The 21,390-nt window shown below is 39.2% G+C and overlaps 1 protein-coding gene across 1 annotated transcript in view; it reads right to left on the bottom strand.

Moving 5' to 3' along the window:
* Positions 1-21,390, bottom strand: part of GRIN2B (glutamate ionotropic receptor NMDA type subunit 2B) — a 385,633-nt gene that overhangs the window by 100,456 nt on the left and 263,787 nt on the right. The window contains exon 4 of the mRNA XM_039876409.1: positions 2,469-2,583. Coding sequence (XP_039732343.1) covers positions 2,469-2,583 — 115 coding nt within the window. The remainder of the gene's footprint in view (positions 1-2,468; positions 2,584-21,390) is intronic.

Below are 21,390 nucleotides of genomic sequence, written 5' to 3' on the forward strand. Positions count from 1 at the left end.
TCATTCGACACATATTTATTGAACTGCTCTATGCAACACACTCTTCCAGGTTGCTGTGAGGCCACAGTGATAAAAGACACAGCCCCTGTCCTCCAGAAGCTTGCATACACACAACTCTAACACAGGCAGACGTGATGAGTGCTTCAACAGAGGTAAGGACAAAAGCTACAGGGCACAAGAGTGTGAGAGGTTAAATCTCAGTCAAAGATCAGGGAGGGAGACAGCGACATTTTAATTGGGTTTCGAAGGATGGTTATGATTTGTATAATTGTACAAATAATCCCAGGAAAAGGAAACATCGTGACATGCTGTATGGGAATCAACATGTACAGGGGCACTCTCAGAATGGAGAAGAGTTTAATGTAGCTTGCTGGTGAGATGGGAAACTACAAGGAAGAGAAGACAGGCGTTGGAAGGTAGACCAGAGCCTTGGATACACGAATAGATTAATTCATAAACCCAACCCATAAACAACAGAAGCTTTGAGCAGGTTTTGGGCAGAGAAAGAATATAGTCAGAATTGTGCCACAGGAAACTCATCCTACAGCCACGTCCAAGACTGATTTGAATGGACAAAGGTGGGTATCAAGGACAGGGAGGCACATCACATTGATCCTGGATCATATAAAAAGTAAGGAATAAATTCAAGAGCTAGAGTAAAGGTAGAATTGATAAGGAGAGAAGGGATCGAAATTCCAGGGAGAAGAGTCTAGTTTTGAAAAGGAATGGGCACCTCAGGCCTCAGAAATTCAGCCTAAGGAAGAGAAGTCAGCACAAGTGACAGTGTGTGGTATCTCTTTAAGAAAGGATGGTTTGAGATGCCCCATACTTGAGACAGTAATCATGAGTCTGCTGCACAAAAGCTACCCCAGCTGGACATCCTCTGATCCCTGCATAAAGTCTCAGTTATTAATAACTCCTCTTCTGGAGATATACAGAAGTGCTTGTTATACATGAGGGTCCCAGTGCAATTCTTAAATTATTTTGTCTCTACAGCAGCAGTGAAAAACATCTTGATTGGGGAGAAGAGCAGGAGCCCAGGGAACAACCATTTCTGAACAAATGATAACTCAGTGGAGGGAGGGCAACTTTAATCAAGAATACGAGGCATAATGTAAGCCTTACAGCTGTGCCCTGATATGAGGAAAAACATGAGAGACTGAAATCTTTCAATCTGAAGAACAAGGTCCTAGTTCCACTACCTGAGCCACACGCACCCAGTTTCTCAAGTGAGCAGCCATATAATTACCTGTCCAGGGCTTTCTGTGACAAGACTGTGAATTTCGAGTTTATCTCTGGGCGGCTTTTCCTGGCTACTTTCTCTAGAAATATATAGCGTGGTTTCCAGAGCCATGCTGACATCTTGTAGGTTGTTTTCAACCAATTTGTCCATGGAGTTTGTAGAAATTGCCTTAAATCAGTGTTTTCCAACAGGTTCTACAGAATATTAAATTCATGATCAAAGGGTTGAGTCGTGATAAAATAATTTTGGGAAATGATAAATTAAAATGAAAGATGTTTCTTTGCTGTAAGACACCTCTGAATTTCCAAATACTGATGTATTCTGAGAATCTCCCAGAATGAGAAACAGTAGGTATCATCTCCCAAGCTTATTTATCTGCAGGAACATTTTCAGCAAAGCATCTCAGAGGACAAGTGCCCTGAAGAACATACTCTGAGAAATACCAGTGATGATATTATTCTCAGGAACATTTGTATTTAACTAGGAATTGGGAATAATAATAAAAGCTAATATCAATCGAGTGCTTACTATGTGTCAGGTACCTCTGTGAGTCCTTTACATATACTAATATATTTAATCTTCATAACAACCCTATGATATTGATAGTATTATTATTATTCCCATTTCACAGATGAGGAAGTGGAGGCACAAGTAGTTAAGGGATCTGTCCAAGGTCCTAAACTGACAAGTCAATGAGCAGAGGAGCTGGGAATTAAACCTCGGTGGTCGGCCACCTACAGAAATTAGTTTCTAATAGCAGAAGTTCAGACCCTGTGATTAACTGGCAGTGAGAGAGGTCCTGAGAAGCGCCGTACATAGCAAGCGTCTAATCACAGCAAAACCATACCTGCCTGCTCATTAATTAGCTTCCCTAGTATACTGTGTAGGAAACAGCTTCAAAATTGTACCACTGATTCAGTTTTGTCACCAAATTGTGTTATATTGTACATACATATTGTTCCATTAAAACAAAATCATGATTCAGACAGCACCATAACCAATAAAAATGGTACTACGTAAAGAAAATATTTGCTTGATTAAACAACATAGCAAGAAAATGAAGATACAAGTTTGAGAAATGGCTTTTTCTGTGTTCTCAAAGTATTGATCTCTTGCTCCCCAGCTCAGAAACCAAAACCGATGGATTGTTTTCATTTAATGTGTTGCAAAATTTCATATCCCTACCCCACTAGTTTGCCCGAGAATTGCCAAAGACATATCCTACCCTCTCCCACTTCCTCTCCTTGTTCAGAAGGATTATCACCAGCTTCGGGTGCATCTGGTAGCCATCTTCACTGAAGGACAGATTTCTCCCCTCAAAAGTGACATTGATCAAATACCTGTAAAGATAAAATTAAAGGAAGGTTAAAAGTATGAAGAAGGTATGCCAAGAATGAGATAGCTTGGAAGATGGAAAGGTGGATGGAGATAGACAGGTAGATAGATAGACAGGTAGATAGATATACAAATACCACATGAAACTTAGTACCTCTCGACTTCCCATTTAATTATTCAATAGAGTCACCAAGTTTCCACATAATAGGAATAATATGAAAAACAACATAAATTTAAAATGAAGGCACTAAATTTGAATTTAACCTATAGCTATAACTTCAAGCAAATTGCTTAGACTTTTGAACATCATCACTTTTTTCCATAGCTACAAAAAAGGGAGTAATAAAGAAACCTACTTCATTAGGTTTGTAAGACTTCAATGAGGTAACTTGCCATGGGGTCTGGTGCATACTAAGCCTTCATTTCTTTTGAACAATTATTATTCAAAAAGAAAATAGGTAGATTAAAGGGTGGAGATGGTAGAGACAAAAAAAGAAAGTGGGAGCACAGCAAGACAACTTTCTGCTGAGAAAGGTGGCACGCTGGAGCTTAGGTCCTACCTCCCAGAGATATGAACATGCTTTTGAACTCTTAAGGTCCTGCCCAGCCCATAGTTCTAAGAGCTGTAAGATGAGTCCAGCACTCACAGATCTGGTTCCCCAACCGCAACTGGGATCCAGCGCTATCATACTATGTATGGTGAACAGAAAAAATATGGCACAGAGGGGAAACGAGGAAGAGGCGTTTCACAGGGAGCTCTAGCTACAGGCACATAAATTTGCAAAAACTCTGGAAATGACTAGAGTCAGACCAATGAAATTGTCTTCCTCCCCAACACCTGGACCCCCTACCTCACCTCATTCCCCTGCTGGATGCTTTGATCTGCTGAAGAATTCCCTCGCTGGGAATTCCCACAGGTGTGCCCATTACAATCACATTAGCGCAACTGTGTTAATGATAATTTATGTTCCTTTACCATGATGGCCCAAGGAATCAATAATGATTAGCTCTGTGTCCACGTAACATGCTACTCTGGAGCCTTTGGCCTGATGCTGCTGCGAGATGTGTCTCTGCTGAGAAGCAAAATGGGTATGTTGTCATCGCCGTGAGGGTTCTAAAGGGTGTCAGAGATGTGACCGGCAATGATTTCTTAGTACTAAAGTGAAGGGGAGAAGAAGAAAGCATCAGGAGGCAGCTTAATGGTTCCTCTTTCAAGTCATCTCATTCAGACTCTTCTTTGATTCTTCCAGGTAACATTTGATTCTTCCAGTTAAGCAAAGAGGTTGCTAGGATGCACATCTTTTAGGCAATGTAAAGGTGACGAGGCATCAGGAGCCTAACTCTCATGGACCACTTCTCACTTCTAGAGCTGCCTGGGGTTTTTAAGCCTGTCATTTTCTGGTCTTCTGTAGCTTCACCAGTGCAACCAAGAGCCCTGAAGACCAAAGAGTAGAGATTCCTGGAATCTCAGACTTGAAAGAAACTTTCACATTCAACTCGCTCACCACTTCTTGCAGTTGATGCTTCCCCTCTACAGCATCATAAAATGGGCTCTCTCGGCTCTTCTTGAATACTCCCACTGATGGGGGAGCTTATCACTCCACCCTTCACCCTCTACCCTTCACGTAGCCATTTTACTGCTGCCCTGCACACCCCTTGATCCTGGTCTCCTAATGTAGTATACGATCTTGGTCTAATCCTCCTTTCACATGAGAGTTCTTCAAGTATTTGAAGATATTTATCATGTATCCCTTATATAAAATCAATTTTAATCTTTGAAGAAATTTTAAGCTCATTTAGTTGTACAATTTTAACTTGATAGATAAGGAAACTGAAGCACAGAGAGGGCGAATTATTTGCTCAATGTTCCACAGCTAATTGGGAGTAGAAATAACATTTTAAGCCACAGCCTCAGTCCCATGTCCTATTTTTCATGCCATCCTTATTCTCATATGACACATTCTCATATGTTCCTTTGCGTAGTTACCATATGCTATGGCTTCAAGTTCCCTCCTCTTATTCCCTTGGCTGCTCTCTCTGAACATTTCCAACTGGTAAAAGTGTAGTGTCCCTAATTCAACCCAATGCTCCACACAGCATCTTCTCCATTCCCTGCACTGCTCCTCGTCTCTCAGCTTAGTGATGCTTGCTTAAGCTCATGACTAGTTAGAAGATAATAATAATAGTCACTTCTCCTACGGTTTACAACTTCAACACACCAGCCAAAGCTCTACATAATTCATTTCAGGGAATATAATTACAAGAGTATAAAACAAAATATTTTAGACAAATAACTAGAATTTAAGTACTCAACATAATTAACTTGGAAAATATGTTTTTACTACAACAATACTGCATTGCTTAGGATAATTTCTAGAAGTCTTTAGAGAAAGTTTATGAGATGCAAAAAAATTTAGTCTCATCTCTTTTTTAGAAGCAAGAAAGAAAGGTGGGGGAGAGGGAAAAGGAGGAAAAGGAGGAAAGGAGGGAGGGGAAAGAGAGAGAAGGGGTGATGGGAGAGAGAGAGAGAGAGAGGGAAAGAGGCAAGGAAGGAGGGAGGGAGGTAAATAAATTACCTGGCTGAAGTACCCTCCTTTTAACTAGACATGGCTTGGACCAATTTTGACTTCACCTAAAACACCATAAAGAATATTCAAAAGAAAGTGTCCATTTCAGAAGGCAATTATAAAAGAGAAGTTCCAAAAATAATTTAAGTAGTAAGCAGCATGAATGGACCGAGTATATAGCATCGTGAGAGGACAGCATCGAAGGAGACAGCATTGAATTCGCTGTGTAAGTTGAGACCACATGACTACATGGATAATGCAATTGCTCTGTAGTCAAATTTTTCTAGTTATTCCTTCTCCAGGTCCTTTTGATTTTCCTTACAAATTTTCCTCTTTCCAGGATGTTCACCTCTTCTAGCTCTACAGGTTCATTTAATTTTACCTAGATACTTCTCATATATTTTATACTTATTGAAATTATTAATAAAACTTTATGACAATATACAAAATATTCTTCTCCAAAGTATGCTTTAATCCTTTCTATCCTTCAGCACTATTTAGATTAATCATTCACATTGTGTTTTTCTGAGTAATTCCCTCTGATGTGCCAACATTTAGCTATTAGTGAGGAGCTTACAAATATAAACCCACCTTGAGCAATGATGCCCTTTGAATAGCAGAAAAAGCCATCTAGTCATTGGTAATGAAATAATCAAGAGTGCGGTCACTTCTAGACATGTGACCTTGAACCCGGACCTCAGTTTTTTCTCTTTAAAATGGCAACACCGGTTTTACCTCCAGTTTATCAGATAAGGCTGTTATCATGATGAGATGAAATAGCGAATTTTAAAAACTATATAAAATGTAACATAAAGTTATACAATCAAAACATTCAGAAAATTAATACATTAGCATGATGTGAGTACTTGGCTCATTTGGGGCCTCAGTGAGTAAAAGTGTGATGATTATGTTTAATGAGACCCAAATTATCGATGGAACACAATGGAGATTGAATTCCATATGCGGGGGATAAACTAAGTCAAGTGGTGATATTAATCAATTTAACTTTTTATAAGACATTAAATAATCCAACTACCTTTGGATCTGGCTGCACTTTGTCAATTTTGAATATTAATTAAAACCTCAAAGCTTCCATGTATAAATCCTTGGTAAAAGATTTAACTATAAAATTAAGAGATGCCCCAGCTGTTTTGTTTTTCTTTAAACATATTATCCTCAATTATGCAATCAGAAAACCTAGCTTCAAATGGCAGCCAAATTCAGAAGCCCTGCCCATAAGACTCTAATGCGCTGGAAGCCCCATCAAGGTTTGGTATATAAAAAATATTGCTTGATTTGTCTCTGGGATGTAGTTTGACCCATAAGAAACCTGATAGCCTGTCTCATAAAGTTCTAATATTACGAAAATCTCCGATTGCTAGGACTAGACGAAAACTTAGAAACTTTCCACTGAGAATTCTCATTTTAGAAAGTAGTAAACAGGTCCCAAGATGCTACCTGACTTTCCAAGGTGACCTGTCTTGTCAGGAATGTTAAGTCTTCTGATTTTCAGTTCAGCGTTCTTTGAGCTACATCACTAAGTGAAGTGAAATCAGTTTTATAGAGCCCCAGGTGTGCATTTTAGCATTCTCATGTCACATGTCATGCCCTGATCTATGCAGATCCCTAATACAGACTGCATAAAATAAAATCCATCTCATTTCATGCTTGGCTCCTGCTTGTTGAGAAAGAACCTCAGAATGTTGATGGGCTCAGAGCCAACACATTTGCTCTATATGGCCAAAGTCATACTCCGGTGGGTTTAATGGGGTCAGGCTGGGGTAAAAAGCCCTTGTGCCTCTTTGACTTTGACCATGACACTCAGAGCTCATCCACTGCACCATGCTGATACTTAAGGCAGTGATTTAGCAGAATGCTCTGTGTGGGAGGCATCCCAAAGAGCTCTGCCAGAATATTCCCAGCAAACCAAGGGCCCTGGCCCCACAATACCCATTTTACCCTTCATATTTTTATAAGGCACTGAATTTAAAAAAAAAAATATTAATGTCTGTTAATGTGGTAACAAGAGAAATAACTCACTTATCTCATACAATCCTTTCATTTTCAGATAAAGCAGATGATGTTCAAAAGAGTTTTGTGGCTTTACCAAGATCAGATGACATAGCTGGAAATAGGATCCAGGTGTCCTTACCACCACCACCCCTGCCCCCATCCAGCACTCTGTCCACTCACCACCATGCCTCAAAAATGGTGGAATTTTCATAGCTCTAAGTTTCCATTCTTTCCAATTAATGAGAGCGAAGTAATAAAAAAACACAGTTCCAGGAAGGAGACTAGAATTCTTGACCCCTTGTTCTAGCGCTGAAAATCTCTAACTCTGTTACTGGACCTTTGGAGTGTCACTTGCCTTTGAAAGCCTTCAGCTCCCTCATCTATAAAATACCATCTTACTTGCCTGATGAGGGAAGTGCAGAGATGCTCCTTTGACATACTCTCTGTCTTTACATTTCATCTGATTAATTCAGTGACCAATACATTATTAAACTCCATCATCTGAATGGAAAACCCACAAACCTTTCAAAAAGATGTTCTTTGGTCTCCTTTTAGAAATTACTATTTTGTATATATGTTTCCTCTTAAGAGAGCAGAAGTGATTTCCTACAGGATTAGAAACAGGAGACTTTAAAACCTTTAAAAACTCCCTAATTAGAGGCCAGTATTGGGGAAAAGAAGTAAAGATATTTCAAAATTAGATGTTCGACGTTCTGGTTTGGTAAACTAAATAGAAATTTCTAACTTTACCCCGATTTAGAAATTCATAATTATTAAAATGAATCCAAAATGACCAATCCAGTGTAATGTGGTCAATGTGGCAGGCCACAGGCAGGGAATAATTCTCCTCTGGACTTACCAGTGAGTTCTTCCCGGATCAAACCCAGAAGAAATATCTCATTAGTAAGATATCCTACACTTAAATGACTGACATAGGCAATTCCCCAAAATGCTGGGGCTAGAAAGAAAATAAGGAAAAACAGAATAAATAAGTTAATGAAGAGCAAAGGAATGTAGTATGTACTATACACACACATTCACACACTCACACACTCACACACACACTCACACATCATCATTATCATCATCATTGCCACCACCACGATCATCACCACCAGAAGCAGCAGCAGTTAGTGTAGTATGGTATTTAAAAATAAGGATGCTGCAGTCAGACCACCAATGTTCAAATCCCAGATCCACCAGTTCCTAAGTTATGCGACAATGTTTTCAAGGCACATGAATTATTTTATTCTTGCCAACAATAGTTTTCTTTTTAAGGAAAAAAGATTTGAAGAAATTTTAAAGGTTTCCTTTGACATATAAAAATATTAAATCATGCCGTTGAAGAAAAGAATTCAAAACACCAGTTTTCTAAGCTGTCAAATGCAGTCTTTTCCTATTATTTTTGCAAAATGATACCTAGTAGAGAACCTTAGGAAAAACTAATTTAAAGAGCAGATTATAGTATTAATTTGTAATTACTTGAGGCAGGTTAAAAATAGTTTGTCTTCCAGTAGATTAAAATTTTTCTCTGAAATCATGTTTATACCAATAATTTATTTTGGTATAAAAAATTCTTCACAAACTATAAAAGGTTCAAGTTTGAGCTAGTTCATATCTTTGTTATTTAAATTATAAATCCATATTAAATTAATGAGATATTAAAGTATCTTGAAGACTGACTGATATAAATTATTTAATATATTTCCTGTCTCCTGCCAGTGGTGAGGATTGTGTGTTGGTCTCTCAGCAGTCTGGGCTTAACCACATTCATTTGAGGGCTCTGTGATGGCCTCATATTTACCCAACTGTACCCTTTCACCGAATGGGGTCAATATAGTAGGCCATTGCCAGGGAACCATTCTCCCCTGGGTTTGCCATTGGGTTTATCTGAGATCAAACCCTAAGCTTGCTCTCATTAGTAAGATATACTACACCCAAATGAATAAAAAGGCCTGGACAATGCCTCAAAATGCTTAGTGGTGAGAAGTGCGTAGAAAGAAAAAAAAGAGAGACATAGAATAAGTTAAGCAAAGAGGAAAGGAATGTAGTATGTATTAGCCACACACATACACCAACAATAACGATGAGCAGGGTAGTGTAGTGTGTACGAGCCAGGACTCCGCACTCAGATGACCTCTACTCAAATTCTTGACTCACCAATTCTGAAGTTATGTTATCTTACAAGTTATTTAACTTTGCTTTGCCTTAGTTTCTTCTCCATAAAAAAATGTGAATAATCATAGTACCTATGTCATAGGATTGTCGTGAGGACTAGATGTTTCTATATACATCAAGGACTTAGGACTGCAACTAACTGCATCTACATATAATGAGCCTTACGATTTAGCTGCTGCTATTGTTGTCATTGTTATTGTTGTTATGATTATCTTTTCTTATGCTGCCTGAATATCAGAGCATGTTAGTGTTTGCAGGGACTTTTGGATCACAGTCTACTTTTTCACATTTAGAGCTGAACACACTGAGGCCTGGAGAAATTCTGCCAACGCTTTAGCACATTAAATTCGGAGTCCAGGTCTCCCAGTTCTTGAATCTCTGCATTTCCAGAATGCAGTAGTCTCCCCTTATCCACGGTTTTGCTTTCTGCAGTTCATTATCTGTGGTCATAGTCTAAAACATTAAATGGAAAGTTCCAGAAATAAACCATTCATAAGTTTTGAATTGAGCGTGGTTCTGAGTAACATGATGAAACTCACACTGGCCTGCTCCATCCTGCCTGGAATGTGCTTCATCCCTCTGTCCAGAGTGTCTGCCCTGTCCATGCTCCCTGCATGGTAGTCACTGAGTAGCCCCCTCAGATCTACTGTCAAGGTGTCATGAGGCTTGTGTTCAAGTACCTTAATTCTACTTAATAATGGCCCCAAAGCCATTCACATAACTTTTATTATAGTATATTGTTATAATTGTTCTATTTTATTATCAATTATTATTGTTAATCTCTTTGCTTAATTTATAAATTAAACTTTCTCATGGGTACATATGCATAGATAAAAACATAGTATATATTAGTATATATAAGGTTCAGTTCTATCGACGGTTTCAGGCAAACACTGATGGATAAGGGGGACTACTGAACTACCAGTCCAGCACATATCTGCTCAGTGCCACAAAATTCCAAACTATTAAGGCTTGGGAAAATTTGTCCCACTCATAGTGACCACTGTGAGATATTTTACAGTGAGGAATCACTCAGTTGTACTACTTCAATATAAAATTCGATTCCTAAGAAAGGTGAAAGATGAGCTCATAGCCCCATCATTTTAATCTAGAATAAATGACTCCTCAAAATGGCCCCCACATGACCTCCCAGGATCCTGCGTTAAACACCATGTAATTCTCTTTAAAATTCCTTTGGAGGGTGTACACTCATCGTGCGTGTTCCTTTGGGAGCTAGCGAAGCTGCTTTTTGATGCCAATTAATCAAGGGTGCTGAACACCAAAGCTGTGTTCTCATTTAGGGAACGATGCACAGAACTCAGTAATGAAAAAGGAATCCTCCTGGTCCTCATGCCCACGACCCTTAGTCACCTCTGCTGTGGGTGAGACCTGCTAAGGTGCTAAGGGAAACTCCCCAGGGGGAAGGAAACCAGCAACTCATCTGGATAATGTTATTGCCATTGGCTTTGGCTTTTTTTTTTCCTTTTAAGTTCACATTTCCATGCTATACATAAGTTAAAATCACTCTCTTTTTAAAAAGCACTGGATAAAATTCCTTTTCTTTCCATAGATTAGGTGCTCAATATGCTGCAATATATAGTCTAGTGTAGGTTCTCCGAACTCAGCAGTGGGACCTTCCCAGAGAAAATGCCATAAAGGCTCAAAGGGTAGCTGATCACTGAGTACACTGATATTTCTTTTTCATGCCCACTAATGATTTTAAGGTGAAGACTTGCCTTTCTGACATTCATTTTAGCTCACGAGGTGGCAACACTACTCAGGGGCTTAGACAAAACCAGCCAAACAACGACTGGCAAAGATTTCTCTAGGATGTGCAACTTGGACCAGAAGCCTTTCTTTCCTGTGAGCTTTTAGACTTATTAAAAGAAACCCTGGGCATACATACCCAAGAAATCCTTGGTCTAGAATCCAAAGTGACCTGGGTATGATATCAAGAGGAAAGAATAAGACTTTCCTTTCTGACTTTCTCCAGTTTCCTTAATTTGTTCTCTGTACTGGAGCCTCTCTCTACTTTACTTTACAGGCAGTCAATAAAATCAACACACTGGCAATACCTCCATACCCACAGCTCCTACCCGCTCTGTAGCTACCGTTTGCTTAATTTCACAACTCCCTCCAACAGCTCTACTGCAGGGTAGCAAAAGAGGTGAACAAATAAATTGCTTCACTTACATGGGCTGGGACTAGAGGTTATGAAGAATTATCACCCATGAAAAAAGGGAGTTATAACTTAGTCTTCCAGTATTGGTTGGTTGAGATATTCAAGTGGGGATTTCTAGAAGCAATTATATTGAATGTAAGGGGAAGAGGGTCAAATGAGGAAGGCTCTTCCATAGACAGGGGATGGTTTCCAAAAGATAGAAAACTCAAGATGCCTGGGGGAAGATTATGTCCTTCAGGGGATGGGCGCCCTACAATTACATCATGCTACAGATGTGAGACAGAAAGAGTGGTGGAGGCTGTTGATTCATTCAAGAATACATCTCTGTCTTCAGAAAACCCAGTCATGAACAACACCTGCCACAAAGATAAAGCCCTTTCGCATAGGAAATAAAATGATTTTTTGAGTCTAGCATTAAAGGAAAGATCAGCAGAACAAAACACAGATGTTTTCCATATGCAAAGTGCAATATAATATGGGAGTAGAGAAGGTGAACTGTTAGGAAAGTTAGCTAGCAACAAGGCGTTTGTTAATGGTATAGCTTGGAGAATAGCTTTCTGTGGCTACAGTTCAGTGAGAAGACCTATCCCTAAAAGTATGGATGAGTTTGAAGGAAATGTGTACTAGCCAGTAGTGAAAGGGATATCATAGACCTGAAAACAGTGAGATGAAACGCACATCTAATTAAGGAGTATACACCAAGATGGAAACTATAAACCACAATGCAAACGTGCTAGTCAAACACCCATCCAGTACTTCTAGAGTTTTTGTCCAAGTGTTGCTCTAAATCACAGAACGTTATGGCACCGTTTGTAGACCAGGTTAGAATAGAGAGGTCAGAGGAAGAGCAAACATGTTTGTTTATTTAATTAATTTTAGTTAGTTACTTAAAGACACCCATTGGTCTTGTCCAGTATTCTAAAATGGCTTGACCCTCGAGTCAGATTTTAAAGCAAGGTGAGAGCAAGGGTGTTTTAAACGAAATTCATTTCCTTCTTTCTTCGTACTTAAGAGGACAGCACCATGAACCCCAACTGCATCTTCACAGGGAAGCTGAAAGAAACATGTAATCATCTCTCCCTGCTGTACTGTGTGGGGGCTAGAACTCTGCTGTTCCTTCTTTGTCAGGGAATCCTAGCTCTTTCTCTCCCTCTGTAGGTTGATGTTTCCATGGAAACATGCTCTTTAATGCTTCTGAAATTACTGTGCATTCATACCATTAACTCTTTGTTGACCAGAGCAGGTTACAAAGAGATTTACTTGCCAACCTCTGAAAAGGAAATTCCATGTTCTACTTCTTTTTGCTGCAAACTTTTTCTAAAAAGTAATTTTGACACTTGATGCCACTATTTCCTCATCAGAGCTCATTCCTTTTTGCCTCTATCATTCAACCAAGACTGTTCTTACAAGGTCATCAAGAATCAAGGCAAGGTCAACAAAAATAAAATCAGTAGCCTTGCTTCATCATCATTCTCCATTATACAGCTTCTAACAGCTGACATTCCCAAGTTTTCGGCACCCCTCATTTCCCTTGTGTATTCGTTGTTTAAAGTAGGATACTTTCTTGGTTCTCCTAACTTCTTAAGTCAATTCTCTCTCCTTTTCTGTCAATTTTCACTTGATACTCCCAATCTCAAAGTCACTCCAAAACTCAGTTTTTCACCCTGCTCTCTCCCTCTAAAACTCACTCACAGCCATAGCATCGACAATCACCTCTACACCAAGGCTTCTGAAATCTCCCGCCTTTCAGTTTGATATTTCAAAATTGGACCGTTCTACGTGAATGTTCTGATATCAGGTCAAACTTGACATGGCTGACACCAAGCCAGGTTCTTCTGTCTTTTGGCAACGAGAACACCACTCTTAGAACTTTAAAATTCTGGCATAGCTTTGACTTATCCCTCTCAGTCATAATCTCATCTTTATAACATGAATGAAGAGGAGAATAAGCTGGCTGCTCTTATGAGCTGCGTTCTCAGAATCAGTCAAATCAGTTAAAATGTCAGCTGTAGTTCAGCATTATATACAAAATAACCTGACTTAAAGGTTTTACCCTTTTCAGAGTTTTGTCTCCCTGAGGTAAATGAATCTCATGGCTTTCTAGCCTGTAAGTGAAGTTGCATGGAAGTCATATTTCTGCTCTGGGTCACTCAAAACAAACAAACAAACAAACAAACAAACAAAACCCCACTTCTAACAATGTTACCATTTATTGAGCACATGCCGAGCTCTGTTCTAGATGTTTTGCATTATTTTAAATTCTCGTGACACTTCTATAAAATAATAGATCATATTATAGTGAAAGCCCGAGATTGGTGGTACTAGGAATTGATTCTGTTTGACGCTGAGTGATTCTAAAACCCATGTTCCTTCTACTGCCTTACACTAAGAATAATGTTGTCAAGAGAAGCAGAGAGAGAAGAGAGAAAAGAAGTCCCCAACTTTTAACATGGTAGAACTAAAATCTCAATCCAGATTTGAATGGCTACAAAGGCTGGGCTTTTAATCATTACTTATACCATCAACCAGCAGTTCAATCATTTGCTTTTGATTATTCCTCGTGCCAGCATCATAAGGAAGGTCTACGGGGAAGAGGGCAAAACACACAGGCTCTCTACGTCCCTAAGAAAGACTAGAGGCATCCTGGTGGTCAAGAGATACGTTCATAGAATAACAAGAGAACTCTAGTCTCTGTGGGCTGTTGATTTGTCATATTTCACAAGCACTAACTCAAAAAGTGAAGAAGTGGAATTACTTTGCCTTAAAAGAAAACAGGAGACAAACCACAAAGCAGTGAGACTTATAGAGGAATTAATTCTCAGATCACGCTCTGGAAGGAAGTCAGTTATACAAGTCTAGGACTATATTCTCGGAGTTCTTGTTAGAGGCAGAAAGCAGGAGATAGAATATTTATTTGGCTCAGTTAAGATGGGAAAAAAAAGATTATCCTGGTTTGACACAGAATATCCAAGCTCTCTCTGGACTTAAAATACAGCATTAAAATATTTATAATCGATTCTCAATTATCCTCCATATCCATACTTATGATCTGGACAATCAAATACATAGATTATTCTTGGTACTTATCCTTCTGATCTCTTGACAGATTTATACTGTAGAACACCCCCTTGCTCTGGAAATGCTTTCATTCTAGGCCCCATCATGCTACACTATCTTGGTTCTTCTCCTTCATCCGTGATTTACCTTCTTCTTTACCTTCTTTGCTGGATGCTTTTATTTATTTTTTCCTTTATTTGATTTTTTAAGGAAATTCAGTACAGGGTCTCTGTTCATTTCAGCCATTTCCAGGGCACCAACACTTCCTCTAAGTGGGTGAGTTCCAATTCTATGCCTGCAGTCCTGGACCTCTTTCTCATTCCCCATTTCCATCCCGCGCTGGCCATTTCTACTTGCATTTCCCTCTGTTACAAACTCTTAGTGCTGGAAATGGGTTTGCATTATCTTTCTCCTCAAAATAGATGACTTTCTAATCCCCTCTATCATTGAGCTAATATTTACTAAGTACTTGGAGTGGTGCCTGGCACACAGTAGGCATTCAGTAAATATTAACTCGCCTTATTCCTTTGATCTTGAAATCTCCCAGGTGTCTCTCTTAGTCTCTCATGACTAAGCAGTCTCACAAAACATTCCTATTTCTACAAGATAATTCTTGTATTCGTTTCTTCCTTTCCACAATTTTCATCTTAGACCAGGCTTTTATTCCTTCATACTCAGACACCTGCAACAGTCCTCTCCTGGGCCATCTGCCTTATATCAATAGCCCTCCACCTTCCAAATACCACTAGCACTTAATATGACTATAAGACTTCTTAGTACCATGTGACTATTGCTCAAAATTCTCCAAGATTTACCTAGAGTAAAAAATCTGCCCTCAGTCAAGGCCTTCTACATCCTGCCCCCATCTCTGTTTGGCGTTCTCTAGTCCTCTATATGAACCCTTGCTGAAGACAAGTGGCTTCTTCGCTGTCCCCTGAACGTTACTTGCACTTTCCTGCTTCTCGTCCATTTTCTCTCAGTTGAGTATAATACAAATCTTGCTCATGCTATGGACTCACATCACATTTTAGCCTTTCTTTATTCTTCAATGACCATTCAAGGCCCCTCTTTCCTCTTCTTTCTTCCTATTCTTTCTAACCTAGAGTCCGCATTTTGGCATTTCATTTATTGTTGAACTGCTTTTTTGTTCCTTTTTGTTACTTAGCTTATGTGTCTGTATCTTGTCTTCCATTCTAGACAATACACTATTAGAAGGTAAGAATCAAATCTTGTCCTTCTATTATCCTTTGCAGGATGCAAATTAATGCCTGGCTTGCGGTAAGTATTCAATAAATACTGATTTCTTTTGAACTTCCAGAAGACTAGTCTTAAAACTCTCCTTTGCTTTCTCACTTCCCACCCCACACCCACCCTTTTAATGTCATATATACAGCACATTCTCCCTCTCTCTCCTCTCAGTCTCTGACACACACACACACATACAATTGACATTGAACTAACATCGAATATTAGTTCCCTGTGGAAGAAAATGACTTCTCCAATAACTGACTTTAAAAAATAACTTCTAAAGAATATATACCTACAATCTTTCTCTTTTCTAAAAACTATGCAACGAAAAGTTTGACTGACTACGTTATTACACTAGCCCTTTTAAAATTACTCCCCTTTGAATTTCTTCCCATTATATTGTTCATAAAAACATGTCTGTCTGTGAGAATCATGTCACTTACTCAAATCTCATTTCATAAGAAAGACAAAGATATAAAACTTCTCAATATTGGGGATACTGACAATGATTTTTTTTTTTAGTTTGAACAATAAAAACATTAGAGAGAATTCTAAACTATGTGTAAAAAATAATATTTGGCTATTCTTTACCAATGTAAATTCACTTTGTTAGTTTAAGAACAGAGAAAAATAGAACTCGTTTTGCTTATAACATTGAAATTAGCAAGTCAAGGCCCTGCTCATTTATTTATTTGTTTTCCAGTATCTTTCAATTTTGGAGAAAAATTAAAATATGCTCAGTGGAGGAGGGTGATAACTTTTTCTCAATGTTCACATGGTTAGACACACACCAAATCCCTCCATCACTCCTTCCTCATCCCTTACCGGTCCCCAATGCCCCCACCCCCACAACAGCAAGAGCAGAAGAGAAAGTAAGGGTGAATATTCAGGTATTCACACTAAGATTTTGCCTACGTTTGGCCCAAATCTTGATAACCCAGGATTTCAATATCTGCAGAGATGCCTATGGGTCAGTGCAGATAATGCATAAAGTGAATATTTAATGGATGGAAAATTAAGAGTTGAGGACAGTTCGCACTTTCTCCTTTGTAGAGAACACAAGGACCAGAAGAAACAGTCCAGGTGGAAATCTGAAACATATAGTTAATAAATTTCTCTGAACCTCAGCAAAGGTTTAATCCTTGTGAAAGTACAGAGAAGTTAATTTGATTAACACTTGCTTGAATTCTCTCAAATTCTTGAGCATCTTAGCATAACTTAGAGGAATTTAGCATTTGAGTCAATTTCCTTCTCTCTCTTCTAGTTATTACCAGGTTGTTTTTATTATATGAAGTTAAAACACATTCAACGTGACTAAAAGAAAAGTAGCAAAATAGCATGAAGAAATGCAGTGTTCGATGTCTGTTTATAAAGAAGGGTGTATAGGAGATGGAGAATGTGAGGGAGCAAGCACAGACTGGAGAGAAATGAAGAGATGGAGAGAAGATGAAACAGCATTCAGCATGCTGGATAACATTTCCATGGCAACCACAGTACACGCACAGAGAACTGCCAAAATAAGTCAAGATCCAGGATCCAAGTAAGTAGGTGTTGGTAGAAAGAGGAGATGAGAACTCGGCAATGGACAAAAACCTCCCAGAGGAGATGAATTATCTTTGGGAGTTTAATTTTTCTTCCCATTTCTTTTTCTAACTATACTTAAAGCTCTAGTTTAAGGGAGAATGCAACTAAAGTGTGCCTACTGCCAAACCCAGCTTTCATCCAGGAATGTCTGGGGATGGTAGGAATAAGGTTAAAGAGCCCCCAATAAAGCCAAAAGAGAATAATCCTGAAGGAGGTAAATACTTTCCCTGTAGTCAGTAGCTTGATTTCCCAACCTTTTCCAGGAATTTGCACAGAAAAAAATAGATTTGTCTTCATTTTTCAGATAGCTTAAGGAGGGGGAAATAACAATAATGGAAAATTGTTAGGTGGGTAAAGATAGATACAAAGTTTCTACATTAGTGGTCTAGGCTGCCTGCCCATTGGGGAAATCTATCCCTGTAACATGGGAGAAACCTGTTCATAGATATAGTCAACACGTCTCTGCAGAAATTAGATGCTTGGAAGGATATTCCTGAAACATTTAAAGTTACCCAGCAAATAATGTACTGTCCTTCCTTTGTAACTTTAGGGGGTCAACGATCATCAAGAACACCAGGATTTTTGTACCTTCACACAGCACCCACGGAAAGCTCCCTGAAATGCTACACGGGCTTCCCTACAAGTTCACGCCCAGAAGCCGAGCTGGGTCTCTGACACTCACCTGCAGAGACTGTTAAAAATATCAATTTCTGGTGCACACCCCAGAGACAGGAATTCAATATGTCTGGGATCCAGCCTGAGAATATGCATTTTAAAGCTCTCTGGTGGTTCTGTTGTGTAGACAGATACGGAAACTATCAATGAAGCACACTCCCATCTTTCCACTCTCTGGTGAGTCTCTTACTCTCCTTCTCGCCAAAGAGAGGGCAGGTAATGAGCCCTCCTCACCCTCAAGAGTGGTAGAACCATCAAGCCTGGCAGAGAGGTGCCCCTTGCACATCACCAGGCCAGAAATGTGTCATTCTGCAGTGAAAAATGAGTCTGAGACCAGCACGGGTCACCAACTACTCCTACATAGGAAAACTTGCTCTTGGAAACACTCTCCTATAGATGCTAGGGGAGAAGGGAAAGGGATGAACTAGAGAGAAAGAGAGCATCATTTATACCAGTGGATATAGATAGTAGTGAGAAAAGCTAGGTCTTAAAGTAAAATAAATAGCAAAATTTTGCATGAAAACACTCTTTACTGTCCTACTGATGTACAGAGGTACTTTCCTGAATCATAACCTTGCCGCAAAAATCACAGAAGATTCAAAAGAACCTTTGATATCACTTACCTCAAAACTCAGTTCTCTTACATTTCAATAACATCATATTTCTTCTGATTCAGATTTATAGAACAAATATTTGAAGAATCTCTTCCCGAACTAACTAATGTCTATAAAAAAGTGAAATTTACTAGGTGAGGCATCTGACAAGAGCATTGTCAAGTTTATGAAACATATAATTATTGAACCCTATTATGTTAGGAACTATAGCCAGTGCTTAAATTTGAAGTCTGTCATATCTCCAAATTATGCTTTTTTAACTTACCACACTAACTTTTTCCCACAGTCTGGAGTTCAAATAGAATTGTGTATTAAAAATTAACATTGCTGACTGCATATCCACTCTCTCCCTCCATTTAAATCTCTAAACAAGCACCAAGGACATGGAATTATCATGGAAAAAAAAAAAAAGTCCTCTTCTAAGAAGGAGAGATGAGAAACATCTCCATTCCTTGCTCCAGGGGACGGGAAGTGGAGAAAGTGAAGAAAGCTTGTCCATGAGTGGAATTAAGGATTACCTAACACACACACACACACACACACACATACGTATCTCTTTGCCTTTCCTTTCATTCTTCTCCTTTCATAAGACTTGAGGGCATGCACGCCTTCTAGTAGAGGTGAATGACTTTATGGAATGAAGGTTTCCAATGATGTCAACGGCAAGGAAGTAGGAGCGTGGTGGTTTTTTATGGAAAGCTGCAAAGGGATCCATAAGGTTTCCACATTGTCCCATTCAACTCACCAAAGGGAGACAACAGACACAAAAGGAGCACTAATCAAGAAAATAAAAGAGAAAAGAAAAGAAAAGAATCTGTATTTTGGGTGTGTTTCCCAACAGTTTTACATATAGTCTGGATAGGAAACCACTGTATGAAATGAGCATCACTCCCACTCATCTGTCCCTTCCCTCTGCTCTGCCATTCTAAATACCGGCCTGCCACTGTCATATCTCTCAGGAACATAATATAGCAATAAGCGACCCAATAAGGGGCATCTCTGGGGAGAGAAACCCCCCACAAACATGATGTGTTAAGTACTGTAACAGCCTTAAACAAAAGTGAGAACACAGAGGAGGACACAAAGTAGCTGGGTGGGCATGGAGCTTATGGCTTCACAAGGGGAAACTAGTTTAACTGGGTCTTAAAGAACAAGTAGCTTACTTGGCGGAGAAGAGAGGGATGGAGAGTCCAGAGAGTGTAGCGTGAGCAAAGGTAAATGTCTACAGGAATGATGAAGCTGTAGCTACTGGATAGGCTGAAGAAAAGAGAATAAGGCTGCTGGAGTGGCAAGGTTTAAACCTGACAGAGAGACTGAGGCCATTTGAAAAGGTCTTGAACACGATGCTACATCCCTATAAATAAGTATCCAAGAAAAGTTTTCAAACTGAGCAGATAAGTGATTCACTTAGTTTTTCTAATTAAATTTTTTTGTTAGGAAAAATAATGCTTGGCATGAAGACAAGTTAAGGGGCTCATAGGCTAGATAAGAGAAACAATGTGATTTTGAAACTGTAGTAGAAACACTGATTGAATGCTGGGGAATAATCTAAGAGACTATTATGAACCAGGTAGATGAATATGGAATGTGAAATGCAGTGGATTTTACTGCATCAATTGCTCCCTCTCAGAACAGGAAAGAAATACAGCTCTGAGCTCTGTATGACACCTAGCATTTATGACCTTTCTTATTTAACTACAAACTTTGTAGGATTTCAAGGTCAATGGTGAACTGACTGGTTCTTATTAAAATTGGACGAGGAAGGAGAAGGAAAGGGAGCTTGGAGAATTAATAAAGAAGGGGTGCAGCATAACCATGCTGCATGTTGAAAGATCATGCTGGCAGGAGTGCGGAGGATGACCCGAGGGGACCAGCATCCCATAAGTAACCTCTGACATATCTGACAAAAGTTATTTAACTACCTGGGAGTCCTCCTTTCTTCGGGTTTGAGAATTCTGATTTCTTTCATCTTTTGGAGTCCCTTTAACCATTTTCATTGTTCTGACTCAGGCCCATCTCTTTTACATGGTGAGATATAAGATTATATGATTACTTCAGTAATTTTTCCAAAGTCTACACCTTGACCTCCTTTCAAATGTTATCATGCAGAGATATCTGCACATATAATTTGAAAAAGTTTCACCAAGTGATTCTAGAATCTATCCACCACACGTTCTCCCCGCTACTGAAAACTTCTTTAATGTGTGCCTGACCTATGCTGAATGAGAAGAAAGACTGCACACCAATTTGATACTTCAATGAACTCATACGGACTCAGGCTCTCTCTCATTACAGCATCATATTACAGGACCATGTTTAAGTCATGGCTCACTGCGATTCTCAGCTGTATTTGCAGTCTCTTTCCATCCTGTTTTTCTTCAAGTCGACTCTTCATTATCAGCACTAATAGAGGACGGGGAGGGCGTATGTAACCAAAATCAACAGATAACTCCAAACCTTATTGTAAGCAAAGGGTTCACAAATCTTTCCCACTGAGTTTTCTACAGAGCACTATGATGAAGCAAAACTTAACAATGCTTTAGTTTGTCTCTGCTTCTCCCCACTTGCTGGTGGAAGTCCTAACAAGCTGGAAAATGACCAGATATCAGCAGGAGGGGAAAGGGTGAAAAACAGAAGACCTAGAAACTTCATATAGTGGATGATAAGTGCCTGAATGATGGGCTGTTGGAAAAT

The sequence above is a fragment of the Pteropus medius genome, unplaced genomic scaffold (genome assembly GCF_902729225.1).
Source record: "Pteropus medius unplaced genomic scaffold, Ma_sr-lr_union100, whole genome shotgun sequence".
Taxonomy (NCBI): domain Eukaryota; kingdom Metazoa; phylum Chordata; class Mammalia; order Chiroptera; family Pteropodidae; genus Pteropus; species Pteropus medius.